Raw genomic sequence first — 13,204 nt, forward strand, 5'->3', positions numbered from 1 at the left:
TTTCTTAAATTGTAAAGTGCCAAAATTATATAGAAATGACAAAACAAATGTGCATATGGCATATTTTGTCTGGGAGTCCCTTTTGGAGAGTTCGGCCACCTGGTGAAAATGTATTTATTTGACACCACTTCGATGACTTGCGTGACAACGATGAATAAGGCACAAAACAGAAAACAGTGATTGCAGTGACAATATGCTGTTTATGACTCTGAATGAATTACGATCTCCTGGTTTTTGTGAAGTGTAGAGAATCTAATAGTGATTAATGCCAAGAAAATAATTCTACTATTCCTGTATAGTCCATTCTTCAGATATTTTTAACTTATTGGAATGTACAAAGACTTCTTGTCATTAATGAATACACCAATCAATTGATTTTAATTTTAAAATTAAGAAATTGTGCAAAGATTACACCAAATGAATGGGGCAGCAATCTTACTTTTGATGATATTTCTCCCATTGAGCTGGTACTTGTTGCAGATGTTGCAACATGTTGTCTATACGGCGTGACACAACTTGCCACTGTTTTTGGACCTGGGAAAGTGCTTCAGCCAGTTGAGCATCACTACTTGAGGTTGTCACTTTGGTCATAGTTTCAAGGCACCGTTCAACCTGACACAAAATTCCCTTTGTACCAGGTGTGAAGAATTCACGATGCCTTGTCAGGATAGCTTCGACATCTTCATGACGATCAAATGCCTGCTGTTCTGCTGAAATCTCTTTCTCAATGTCTTTCAAATACTGGTTAAATGTTGCCTCATCCAGCCGGAATTCCAACCGCATTAGATGGAGTGGTGCGAAGGACAGTATTTCCTGTTGACAGTGAGACAAAATTCAGCTCTCATAAACGGTTAAATTTACTACAGCAATTAACAAATTTCCACAAAGAATCCTCAATATACTTGTCTTATACGTCTCACATGAATCTCAGGAAAACCATTGTGACTAAGTCGACATCAGCTGCGGCACACCATAAGTACCAATATGTGTCTTTGATACATGTACTATAATCAGTCTAACACACATGTGATTTAGTACATGCCTCATATATGGTAGTAACCGTCAGACCAAATTTCGCTTCAGTTATCTTGTTGGCATTTGTTCGTTTGGCCAATGCTTGCTTTCTTTTTTATAAAATGAGTCTTGTACTACCACACATGTACACGTATAAATGATTTTCATGTAAGGTAATGATACAGTGTAGCACTGAAGATGGACACAAAGCTCAATATCAGTCCAGGGCAACAAATTTTAAAAATAAATCCTATGCAGCAAATGTCTACTCATAGTCCTACGAAGTTCCTGAGATCCTCAATATATTGTCTGTTAACTACTGACTACGCATAAATGGAATATTGTATAATATGATTATTCCTCTCACTTGTATTGCATTAAGTTAATGACAAACCAAGAGACCTGATAATGTTAAGTAGGAGTAACGCAAGGTTTATATATTTTAATCTAACTTTAAGATTACATCAAACACTAATTTTCATGGAAAACAGAAAGCAAAGATAATGTAATTTAGTGTCATGACAATGATATGGTCATTAGAGATGATGCACAAGTTCACACTGGTGAAAGGATGGTCAGATTGAAATAACAAAAACATATTTCTTCCATAGAGTGAAAGGAAAATATTATTTACTGTCTTATGTGTAACTGTGCTCATTTCAGAGTTTTATGATCCCATCTTCTATGACCATGCTACTCTTTTGGCGGTCTTACATCCCTGGTCACCAATTACACCAATGTTACCTTGGCTAACTCCAATAAGCTACAAAACATTTCTTTTGCAAAGTTCATAGTTCTTGCGTGAACGTTGTTACACATATGCTTGGTTAGTGGTTGCTGGAGTAATAGGCACCATTCCCAGATATTAAACATATAGCAATATGGCAAGTAAGTCATTAATGGTAATTCCAACCATTCTTTAGCAATTTTCAGTTCTTACCATCAGATTATAGAGAATGAAGTACAGGTAACAGGATAAGGGAAAAATACTGTATATCATGTTTACACAAGACATGTAACACTAATGTAGAAAGGAATAATTTTTAAAGTCCACTGAGGCAATCAGCAAGCCACATCAAAGGCAAAGATCTGGGTTCAACTGAATTCCAACACAGTCATAATCTGTCAGAAACATTCAAATAAACAGAGATGGGTCAATGTAGTAAGGTATGCAAGAAAAGCTGTACAGGTTTTGGAAAATTGGTTGAAGAATTACATATTTTATTTTAACTACAAGTTTTTTGCTGCACTATTTATTTATTTACTTGTAGTGATACACATTACACAATCTAATCATAAGACTAACATAGAAATAAGGAACATTATACATATTACACCATCCTCACAGGTACACTAGATAATGGGAAAACACCAAAATGAACTCGTCCTGTAACTTTTATCATTATGAGTAAATAATGCAGCAAAAAACTCATATTTAAAATAAAATATGTCACTCTTTGACCTCATGCAAGCTGCGGGTGCACTGGAAAGGAAATTGTTGAAATCGGGAGAGATAAAGGTGAGCTTGACCTATCAGCCAGATCATGAAATATGGTTGCAGATGTGGCTTCTAGATCATTGAAGAGTTTTTGGTTAAATGTGATCGTAAATAAAAGGTCATTTGGTGTACTAATGTGTAACTTAGCAAATGCCATAGTGTTTGCAGAACGTTCAAAAGATCTGATGTATCTACTACTGTCTTAAACCACTGATAACATTTTACATACCTTCCATTTTGCTTGAAGCCTGTCAACTATAGCCTTGATAGTACCTTGCTGATCTGCAGGCAAACAATTTCTCAAGTCTTGGGCTGCATTTATGAGATCTTGAATCCAATGTTCATTCACTCGTTCAAAGAAAGCCTATCAATTATGGAGACAAATAGTTAAGTATTCCACATAAAAATTGCAACAGAAGGAAAAAATATAACCATGTTAAATAATAGCTTAAGTGTTAATGTTGTCTTCAATAGTCACATACCTTGTGAACTTCAATTGTTTGTTTTGTGTCTATATGTTTTTCAGAAATGAGTTTTTCTGCCTTCTGCAACCATTCTGAAATAATCTTTTCACTTTCTTGGAAATTATGCCAACATCTATTAGCCTCCTGCAGTTTCTGTTAAAAAAAAGTTAGTGAATCTCTGTTGACCAAACCAATTCTTAGCACTAGTACCTTTGTGTTCTTCTAGGAATAGAAATACTTACTTGTTCCCATTGCTGTGCTTGCTGTGTCACACGTGCAAAACGATCATTCAGTTGTATCATTTTGAGGTTGAAATCTTCTGTATCAACACCTTCTGTGTGATCCACTGATTTCACAATACTTTGGAATATTTTGTTTTTGCTTTCAAGCATTGACTTATAATACAGAGTTCGTGAAAAGAAGGCCTGTATAAATGCAGAAAGATAGTTATATATTTAAAGGAATAATTTTACCAGATATGTTGATATCACTCACATGGTTTTCAATATTGCACAATTTCAACAACATAATCACTGATGGTGCCATGTTACCAGTCAAAGTGACACATTTTTAATTCTCTAGATTTTTCTTTAGGAGAATTCATTGTAATATCCAAGGAAGCAAAAATTTAAAAAGATATATCAACAATTTCTGAAAGAGCACAATAACAGCGCTAGCATAAGAAATCATATTTGTCATACAGACAGAAAAATGAGTATGTACAGTATTATAAGCAGATTTTTGAGATTATTGGGCATACATAATACATTTCATTTTTCTTTAATGCTTACTACAAAATTTATTCTGTCGACATACTACAGAGATTACAAAGGACAGAAAGTTTTCTCATGGTGTATCAAAGTTACACTATACAAATAAGTAAGTTACTATCAACTTAAAAGTGTACTCTAACCTTGTGCCTGTCAAGTTGAGCTTGGACACTCTCCTGACCACCTGTAAGTGATAGTGATGACAAGAAGGTTTCTGCCTCATCAAGCCATTGACTGATTTCCGCCTGTCCTGTTTCCAGGGACTCTTGTTGCACTAGGATTTGGTGGAAAAGGTGGAGCTGCATTGGTATTAATGCTCGGACACGAACAAGAGCCTCTGTAAAAGAAATAGACTGTTTAGTACTCTGCTATGTGCATGCGTAACACAAATAGTCTGCTTGGTTGCATCACACAAAGCTGACTTTTTACACTACACTGCTTTGAGCTTTATTTACTAAACAAGTGAGGGAAGTCGTGTTTGTTATTAACTGATGTCTAATAAAAACTTTATACTTCTCTTTCTTGACAAAGAAGATTTTCATCTTTGATGTATTCAGATAGATTAATATGATAACACTGTAAAGAAAAACTCATTCTTTCAAGCTTGTAAATTTAATTTTTTTTAAAAAATTACAGTATTATTTCAGTTAGGTAAAAAAGTGAACAGCAAAAGAAACACATATAATATCTTATTTTCTACATATTTTCTTGGCAAACCTGTAGAATATGAATACACATCATAAAATTCCTTTTCTCACACAAACTGAAAACATCTACATCTACATCTACATTTATACTCCGCAAGCCACCCAACGGTGTGTGGCGGAGGGCACTTTACATGCCACTGTCATTACCTCCCTTTTCTGTTCTATTTGCGTATGGTTCGCGGGAAGAATGACTGTCTGAAAGACTCAGTGCACGCTCGAATCTCTCTAATTTTACATTCGTGATCTCCTCGGGAGGTATAACTAGGGGGAAGCAAAATATTTGATACCTCATCGAGAAACGCACCCTCTCGAAATCTGGCAAGCAAGCTACACTGCGATACAGAGCGCCTCTCTTGCAGAGTCTGCCACTTGAGTTTGCTAAACATCTCCGTAACGCTATCACGGTTACCAAATAACCCTGTGACGAAACGCGCCGCTGTTCTTTGGATTTTCTCTATCTCCTCCGTCAACCCGATCTGGTACGGATCCCACACTGACGAGCAATACTCAAATATAGGTCGAACGAGTGTTTCTAAGCCACCTCCTTTGTTGATGGACTACATTTTCTAAGGACTCTCCCAATGAATCTCAACCTGGCAACCGCCTTACCAACAATTAATTGTATATGATCATTTCACTTCAAATCGTTCCGCACGCATACTCCCAGATATTTTACAGAAGTAACTGCTACCAGTGTTTGTTCCGCTAACATATAATCATACAATAAAGGATCCTTCTTTCTATGTATTCGCAATACATTACATTTTTCTGTGTTAAGGGTCAGTTGCCACTCCCTGCACCAAGTGCCTATCCACTGCACATCTTACTGCATTTCGCTACAATTTTCTAATGCTGCAACTTCTCTGTATACTACAGCATCATCCGTGAAAACTGCATGGAACTTCTGACATTATCTACTAGGTCATTTATATATATTGTGAAAAGCAATGGTCCCATAACACTCCCATGTGGCATGCCAGAGGTCACTTTAACGGCTGTAGACGTCTCTCCATTGATAACAACATGCTGTGTTCTGTTTGCTAAAAACTCTTCAATCCAGCCACACAGCTGGTCTGATAATTCCGTAGGCTCTTACTTTGTTTATCAGGCGACAGTGCGGAACTGTATCGAACGCCTTCCGGAAGTCAAAGAAAATCACATCTACTTGGGAGCCTGTATCTAATATTTTCTGGGTCTCATGAACAAATAAAGTGAGTTGGGTCTCACATGATCGCTGTTTCCGGAATCCATGTTGATTCCTACAGAGTAGATTCTGGGTTTCCAAAAACGCCATGATACACGAGCAAAAAACATGTTTTAAAATTCTACAACAGATCGACGTCAGAGATATAGGTCTATAGTTTTGCGCATCTGCTCGACGACCCTTCTTGAAGACTGGAACTACCTGTGCTCTTTTCCAATCATTTGGAACCTTCCGATCCGCTAGAGACTTGCGGTACACGGCTGTTAGAAGGGGGAAAGTTCTTTCGCGTACTCTGTATAGAATCGAGTTGGTATCCCGTCAGGTCTAGTGGACTTTCCTCTGTTGAGTTATTTCAGTTGCTTTTCTATTCCTTGGACACTTATATTGATGTCAGCCATTTTTTAGTTTGTGCAAGGATTTAGAGAAGGAACTGCAGTGCGGTCTTCCTCTGTGAAACAGCTTTGGAAAGAGGTGTTTAGTATTTCAGCTTTATGTGTGTCATCCTCTGTTTCAATGCCATCATCATCCTGGAGTGTCTGGATATGCTGTTTCGAACCACTTACTGATTTAACGTAAGACCAGAACTTCCTAGGATTTTCTGTCAAGTAGGTACATAGAATTTTACTTTCGAATTCACTGAACGCTTCACGCATAGCCCTCCTTACGCTAACTTTGACATCGTTTAGCTTCTGTTTGTCTGAGAGGTTTTAGCTGTGTTTAAACTTGCAGTGAAGCTCTCTTTGCTTTCGCAGTAGTTTCCTACCTTTGTTGTTGAACCACTGGGGTTTTTCCTGTGCCTCACAGTTTTACTCGGCACATACCTGTCTAAAACGAATTTTACGATTGCCTTAAACTTTTTCCATAAACACTCAACATTGTCAGTGTCGGAACAGAAATTTTCATTGTGATCTGTTAGGTAGTCTGAAATCTGCCTTCTATTACTCTTGCTAAACAGATAAACATTCCTCCCTTTTTTTATATTCCTATTAACTTCCATATTCAGGGATGCTGCAACGGCCTTATGATCACTGATTCCCTGTTCTGCACTTACAGAGTCGAAAAATTTGGGTCTGTTTGTTATCAGCAGGTCCAAGGTGTTATCTCCATGAGTCGGTTCTCTGTTTAATTGTTCGAAGTAATTTTCGGATAGTGCACTCAGTATAATGTCACTCGATGCTCTGTCCCTACCACCCGTCCTAAATATCTGAGTGTCCCAGTCTGTATCTGGTAAATTGAAATCTCCACCTAAGACTATAACATGCTGAGAAAATTTATGTGAAATGTGTTCCAAATTTTCTCTCCGTTGTTCTGCCACTAATGCTGCTGCATCAGGAGGTCAGTAAAAGGAGCCAATTATTAACCTAGCTTGGTTGTTGAGTGTAACGTCCACGCATAATAATTCACAGGAACTATCCACTTCTACTTCACTACAAGATAAATTACTACTAACAGCGACAAACATGCCACCACCGGTTGCATGCAATCTATCCTTTCTAAACACCGTCTCTGCCTTTGTAAAAATTTCGGCTGAATTTATCTCTGGCTTCAGCCAACTTTCTGTACCTATAACGATTTCAGCTTCGGTGCATTCTATCAGCACTTGAAGTTCCGGTACTTTACCAATGCAGCTTTGACAGTTTACAATTACAATACCGATTGCTGCTTGGTCCCCACATGTCCTGACTTTACCCTGCACCCTTTGAGGCTGTAGCCCTTTCTGTACTTGCCCGAGGTCATCTAACCTAAAAAACCACCCAGTCCAAGTCGCACAACCCCTGCTACCCGTGTAGCCGCTTGCTGCGTGTAGTGGACTCCTGACCTATCCAGCGGAACCCGAAACCCCACCACCCTATGGCGCAAGTCGAGGAATCTGCAGCCCACACAGTTGCAGAACCGTCTCAGCCTCTGATTCAGACCCTCCACTTGGCTCTGTACCAAAGGTCCACAGTCAGTCTTGTCGACGATGCTGCAGATGGTGAGCTCTGCTTTCACCCTGCTAGCGAGACTGGCAGTCTTCACCAAATTAGATAGCTGCTGGAAACCAGAGACAATTTCCTCCGATCCATAGCGACAAACATCATTGGTGCCGACATGAGCGACCACCTGCATATGGGTGCACCCTGTACGGTTCATGGCATCTGGAAGGACCCTTTCCACATCTGGAATGAGTCCCCCCGGTATGCACACAGAGTGCACATTGGTTTTCTTCCCCTCTCTTGCTGTCATATCCCTAATGGGCGCCATTACGCGCCTGACGTTGGAGCTCCCAACTACCAGTAAGCCCACTCTCTGCGACCGCCCGGATCTTGCAGACTGAAGGGCAACCTCTGGAACAGCACAAGCAGCCATGTCCGGCCTAAAATCAGTATCACCCTGAGACAGAGCCTGAAACCGGTTTGTCAGACAAACTGGAGAGGCCTTCTGTTCAGCCCTCCGGAATGTCTTTGGCCCCCTGCCACACCTCGAGACGACTTCCCACTCTACCATAGGTGAGGGATCAGCCTCAATGTGGGCAGTATCCTGGGCAGCCACAGTCGTAGTCCGATCGGGGGATGCGTGGGACGAGCTGGCCGTCCCCGACAAACCCCCATCCGGAACCCCACAGTGATGCCCATTGGCAACAGCCTCAAGCTGTGTGACTGAAGCCAACACTGCCTGAAGCTGGGAGCGAAGGGATGCCAACTCAACCTGCATCCGAACACAGCAGATGCAGTCCCTATCCATGCTAAAAACTGTTGTGCAAAGGACGTCTGAACTAATCTACAGAGAGCACAAAGAAAAAGACACAAAATTTAAACGGTTACATCACTGTATGGTTTACATTCAGATGCTACTGACTAATAATGAGAGATCAGGCCTTACAGTACCGCAATAGATCATGAAATGGAACAGATACAATATGTTGGCTAGCATATTGGAACAGCTAAGAGAGCAAACATTTGATACAGCCTGATGTAACAACTTATTAGCTGTATGATTAGATTAACTATAATCTTAACTGCTGTAAGATACACGACATCAAATATTAAACATTCCATCACACACTTCTAGATATTAATTTACAGCAATCACCTTTCTCCTTTTTAAGTGTGTTCATGATTCTGTCTACTTCCTCCCGAGAAAGATCTTGAAGCATGGACTGGAAAATCTTGCTCACATTCTTAAATAGATCTTCAATGTCTTCCACTTCACTTTGTAGTTGCTGAATAAGCAAGAGAAATAAAGATTAAAGCAAATTATTTGAAGTCTTACCAATGTTACATTCAGGTATAACTTACAAGATACTATATTAAAAAAAACACCTTACCTGTAGTCTCTGTCCATAAGCTTTTATCTTTTCAGTCGAGCTTAGTTGTGATGAAGACAGAACAGATTCTGCAGTACGCAACCACTTCTGCAATTTGTCAATCCCTGCTCTGTAGTCCTTCCGGTTTCTTAGAATATCGCCAGCATGCATGTACTGTTTAACGTGCTGCGATCATAAAATGGAGCATGCTGATAGAAACTGGCCACACTTAATTTAACATTACATTTGGAAATCTATAATTGTGTTCAATGGTTTCTAATACCACACTAAGACAGAACTCTAATCTGGGGGAGAGGGGAAGGGGGTGATGGAAAGAGGTCAAAGTCTTAACTAATTGAAGCTCTGTAATTTCTTAGTGGCTGCGGTAGTTAAATTTGTTTATTTACAGCCTTATAACTGAAGATGTAGTATTGCAGAACAATTAGATTCATGCCCATAGCTGAATGGTTTGGGTTGCTGCCTTCAGTGCAGAAGTACCTGGGTTCGTTTCCCAGTATCTCCTCAAATTTTTTCTGAGGTCGGGAGGTCTGGCGCAGGCTCCACTCAGCCCTTGTGAGGTCAAATGAAGAGCTGCTCGAAAACAAAGCAGCAATATCATCAAGTGTCATCCTCTGGCAACAACAGCCGGAGGGATTGGCAACATCCTGATCACATGTCCCATGATCATAGATCGTTTGTCATACTGCCTTGTAGGCAGCAGTTGGTCATTGTTTTTGTTATGTCCCAAACCTTTTGTAGGCTACTGAATCCATAGTCCACACACTGTGCAGCTTTGAAATGGTGATCTTCACTGACAGTGATGTTCTCAAAGCTCTTCAAGAAAAAATTAGGTGCTCACAGTTCAGAAGAAGTGGAAGATTCTTATACTAATTCATAGTTCTAGGCAGCTGGATGAGTAGGTAATAAGAAAGACAATATTCTGTCACATGTCTGGTTGTTCTCTCGGAACTGCCACAGTCACCATCTACTTCAGGCATCAATGGTAGGTGGAGCTCCACAGTTTCCATGGGACTTATTCACAATGGTCTCATTAACCACCTTATGAGATATATTCACTACAGACACATGTGAACAGTTCACAAAATTTGTCATTTCACATTGATCCCCATTTCTTTAAATCCAGTGACAGCAATTATTATCATTTTTGCATCTCCGAATAGTCACTCCTTTACATACGAAGGCTTTGAGCAAAATGTATCAAACAGCTTGTCACCGCCATTATACATCTGTATCACTAGCCCATAACACTAAATGTATGTTTTTAAGCTATATGTGTATAAATAGCACAATTACAGTATTCTGAAAAGGACAGATTACTATTCATCACATAGCAGAGATGCTGAGGCACAGATAGGAGAAAAAAAGACTGACAAATAAGTAAGCTGTTGTCGGATTCCAATGAAGGCCTTTTTGGCCAAAAGCTTACATGTTTGACAGTCTTTTTGTCATGCCTATCTGCGACTCAGCATCTCCACTGTATGGAGGGTAGTAATCTACCCTTTTCATAATTTTGTCATTATTCCATCCTGCAGTTTCCATTGTTAAATAGCATAGATATGTGACTTGACAAGATACATAATCTTATAATCCTGCCACATGTCAAAGGATCAGTTGATGGAATTAAGCATACATCTGATGAGGCTACTCTGTAAAGTGCTGTCAATTGATACATTCTTTAACACCAGTTCATGACAGTAAACAACAGTGGCATATTTAAAGACTGCTGCAGAACTGTCTCGGTTTTACTTGTCTCATCTCACTGATGTGTTCTATGTGCTCGCCAGTGGACTTATTTATGACAAATTTGCAATACATTGATTATTTTATGGAACTGGTTTGGACTTTGTTATCCCTTGTCTCCGTGTTTCACTTGCACATGGTCATCTACATTTTCATAATGTGGTGCTGTCTTTGTTGTCCATTCGACTGTATTTTTCACCTTCTGTGGGCAAACCAACAGTGTGTACATGCACAAAGACAGCAGTTCATACTCAAGTGCTTCCCAGTTGGTCAAACTTACAGTTATCCAGCACAAATGTTTGAGATATTTGGTAAAACTAGTGAGTACTTTAATGGCCAAGAGCTCTCCACCTCCATAAGACTTTGCTCTGTTTAGTACAAGAAGACACAGGATCTATTATATTCTGAAATTTATTTGTACTTAAACTATATTCAATAAAATCTGTATTGTTGAAGAAGAAGAAGAAGAAGTGCAACATTTAGGATCATTATAGACTTATCGGTAACTTAAGATGCATGATATGAAGATAATTAAATTAAAACACTTGAGTAACATTATCCACTAAGATAGAGCAACAGAATTTTAGCAAAGGAACCGACAAAATAACAGACATTTGGCCAGCAGCACATCTGTGTTGCAATATAGGATTCTCCTGTGTATTTTTCTGTATTACATACTTTTCTATAGGCATTCCAGTCAGTTCTTTACTATTCCAGTAACTTTACCTTGTGAATTTTTTTCCAAGTTTCATTTTGTTGTATCACTCCAACCAATTTTGCACTGTCAAGAATTCATTATACTTTTAGCCTCATTCTCAAAATTCCTGCTCACATATTCTCTTTCACTTTACATATATTGACTACAATGAAGTTTTCAGCTGGGTGTCTGAACAGTGATGTCCAAAGTTTAGTTATTTATATAACCTATTATTAGAAATAATGTCAGTGTGAAACACGGTGACAATCTTGTAAATTTTTTAAATTACATATTACACCATTTGTTTCACATGAGGCTGTAATATGTAATTAAAAGTCACACTTTCTGATATCAACATTTATCAACTGCTTTGAATTTTTATGTCCAGCAGTGCTAAGGCATCTTATTATTTGCAAAATAGTTAGTAGCCAGATCTGTATATCCTCAAATTTTTCATGCTATCAATAGTGTAAATAACAAAATTAACATATTCTCAATTTAATGTTCAATGTGAATGATTACCTGGAACAGATCTTCCCAACGGGATGATATTACCAAGTATCGTTCTTTCAGCTCATGGGCAACTTGATCCTCACAGGTTGCAATGAGGAAACTAACAGTGTCACCTAATAGTTGATACTTGTCCTTCCAAACACTCAAGTCCTAAAAAGAAAATGAAAGATTTTTTAAAAAAATCACCAAGTTTACATGTACTGAAATTTACTGGAGTCAAATGCCATGTCTACAGTACACTTCTAAGTGCAGTAGATGGTATTAATATGTTAGCCTTTCATTCAAAATAGAAGAACATTTCACTTTAATTCACAAATATCACAACACGACTATAATGAAAAGCTAACACAAAATTAATAAAAATATAATAGTGTGTGCAACCAAAATGTGGTAGATGCAGATCACAAAAAAATGCTAGAAGTGTGGGGGTCAAATAAAAACAAGCAAAATGCCACAGAAAATAAAAATGTAAAGCTACAAATATGAAACAGAAAAATTGATTACGATTATAAATACTGATACAAAAAAGGACAGTATAATGCAAACCCATATGCATAGGTAATCTCTTGAGTCTTTGACTCCAGAACGTAAAGTGTCCTGATGGAGAGGATTAAGAGTTATCGTTGCCTCCAAAAGTACTATTTTTTGATGTAGAACAAATACATGTGCATGGAAAGTTAATTCCCTATTGCCTTAGAACAAGGGCACTGAAGCTCCAAATAGACGATCGTGAATATGAAATCTTTGAATAAAATGAATACCTTCCTGATACACAAGGAGAAAAGACAGCTCACAAAATCGTCATAAACACAGATTACACCAGGGGACTGCTCAACATAAACAAATGATGACTGCTAAAACACAACAGTTATAAATAATTGTTTGTTATAACATGTTAATCACAGGATAAAAAGGCTTAAATTCAGCAAAAATTTCATAAAATCAAAGGAGACCATCAAACAAATTCAAAACATGATTAATATATAGTGAGGATTAGAATTATTCACATTCAGTGTGATTTCAACAATGAATGTGAGTTAAAACTTGTGAGAATAGTGAAACCTACAAATATTACCTGCAAATGATGTAAAAAACGGTTAGCATAAGAAATTGACATTTTTGTTCCTACAACTTTTCCTGTTTGCGTGTGCAGTACTGAGAGACAAAGTAATTTTTTACTATAAAAAATTGACAAACTGTTAAATTAGACAATGGAAACAATCACATCAAAACTAAGAGATGAAGGTATCAATAGTTTCAAGTGTCACCTTTAGAAAGAATTGAAAGTAC

The 13,204-nt window shown here is 38.2% G+C and overlaps 1 protein-coding gene across 6 annotated transcripts in view; it reads right to left on the reverse strand.

Moving 5' to 3' along the window:
• The window catches only part of LOC126278964 (muscle-specific protein 300 kDa), a 1,270,985-nt gene that overhangs the window by 447,244 nt on the left and 810,537 nt on the right, over window positions 1–13,204 (reverse strand). For all 6 annotated transcript variants that reach the window (XM_049979256.1, XM_049979254.1, XM_049979257.1 and 3 more), the window contains 8 exons: window positions 11,924–12,064; window positions 8,965–9,129; window positions 8,730–8,859; window positions 3,890–4,083; window positions 3,219–3,401; window positions 2,995–3,129; window positions 2,742–2,876; window positions 440–813 (listed from right to left, as the gene is read on the reverse strand). In XM_049979256.1, the coding sequence (XP_049835213.1) occupies window positions 440–813; window positions 2,742–2,876; window positions 2,995–3,129; window positions 3,219–3,401; window positions 3,890–4,083; window positions 8,730–8,859; window positions 8,965–9,129; window positions 11,924–12,064 (1,457 nt within the window). The remainder of the gene's footprint in view (window positions 1–439; window positions 814–2,741; window positions 2,877–2,994; window positions 3,130–3,218; window positions 3,402–3,889; window positions 4,084–8,729; window positions 8,860–8,964; window positions 9,130–11,923; window positions 12,065–13,204) is intronic.

This window comes from Schistocerca gregaria, chromosome 6 (genome assembly GCF_023897955.1).
Source record: "Schistocerca gregaria isolate iqSchGreg1 chromosome 6, iqSchGreg1.2, whole genome shotgun sequence".
Lineage (NCBI taxonomy): Eukaryota > Metazoa > Arthropoda > Insecta > Orthoptera > Acrididae > Schistocerca > Schistocerca gregaria.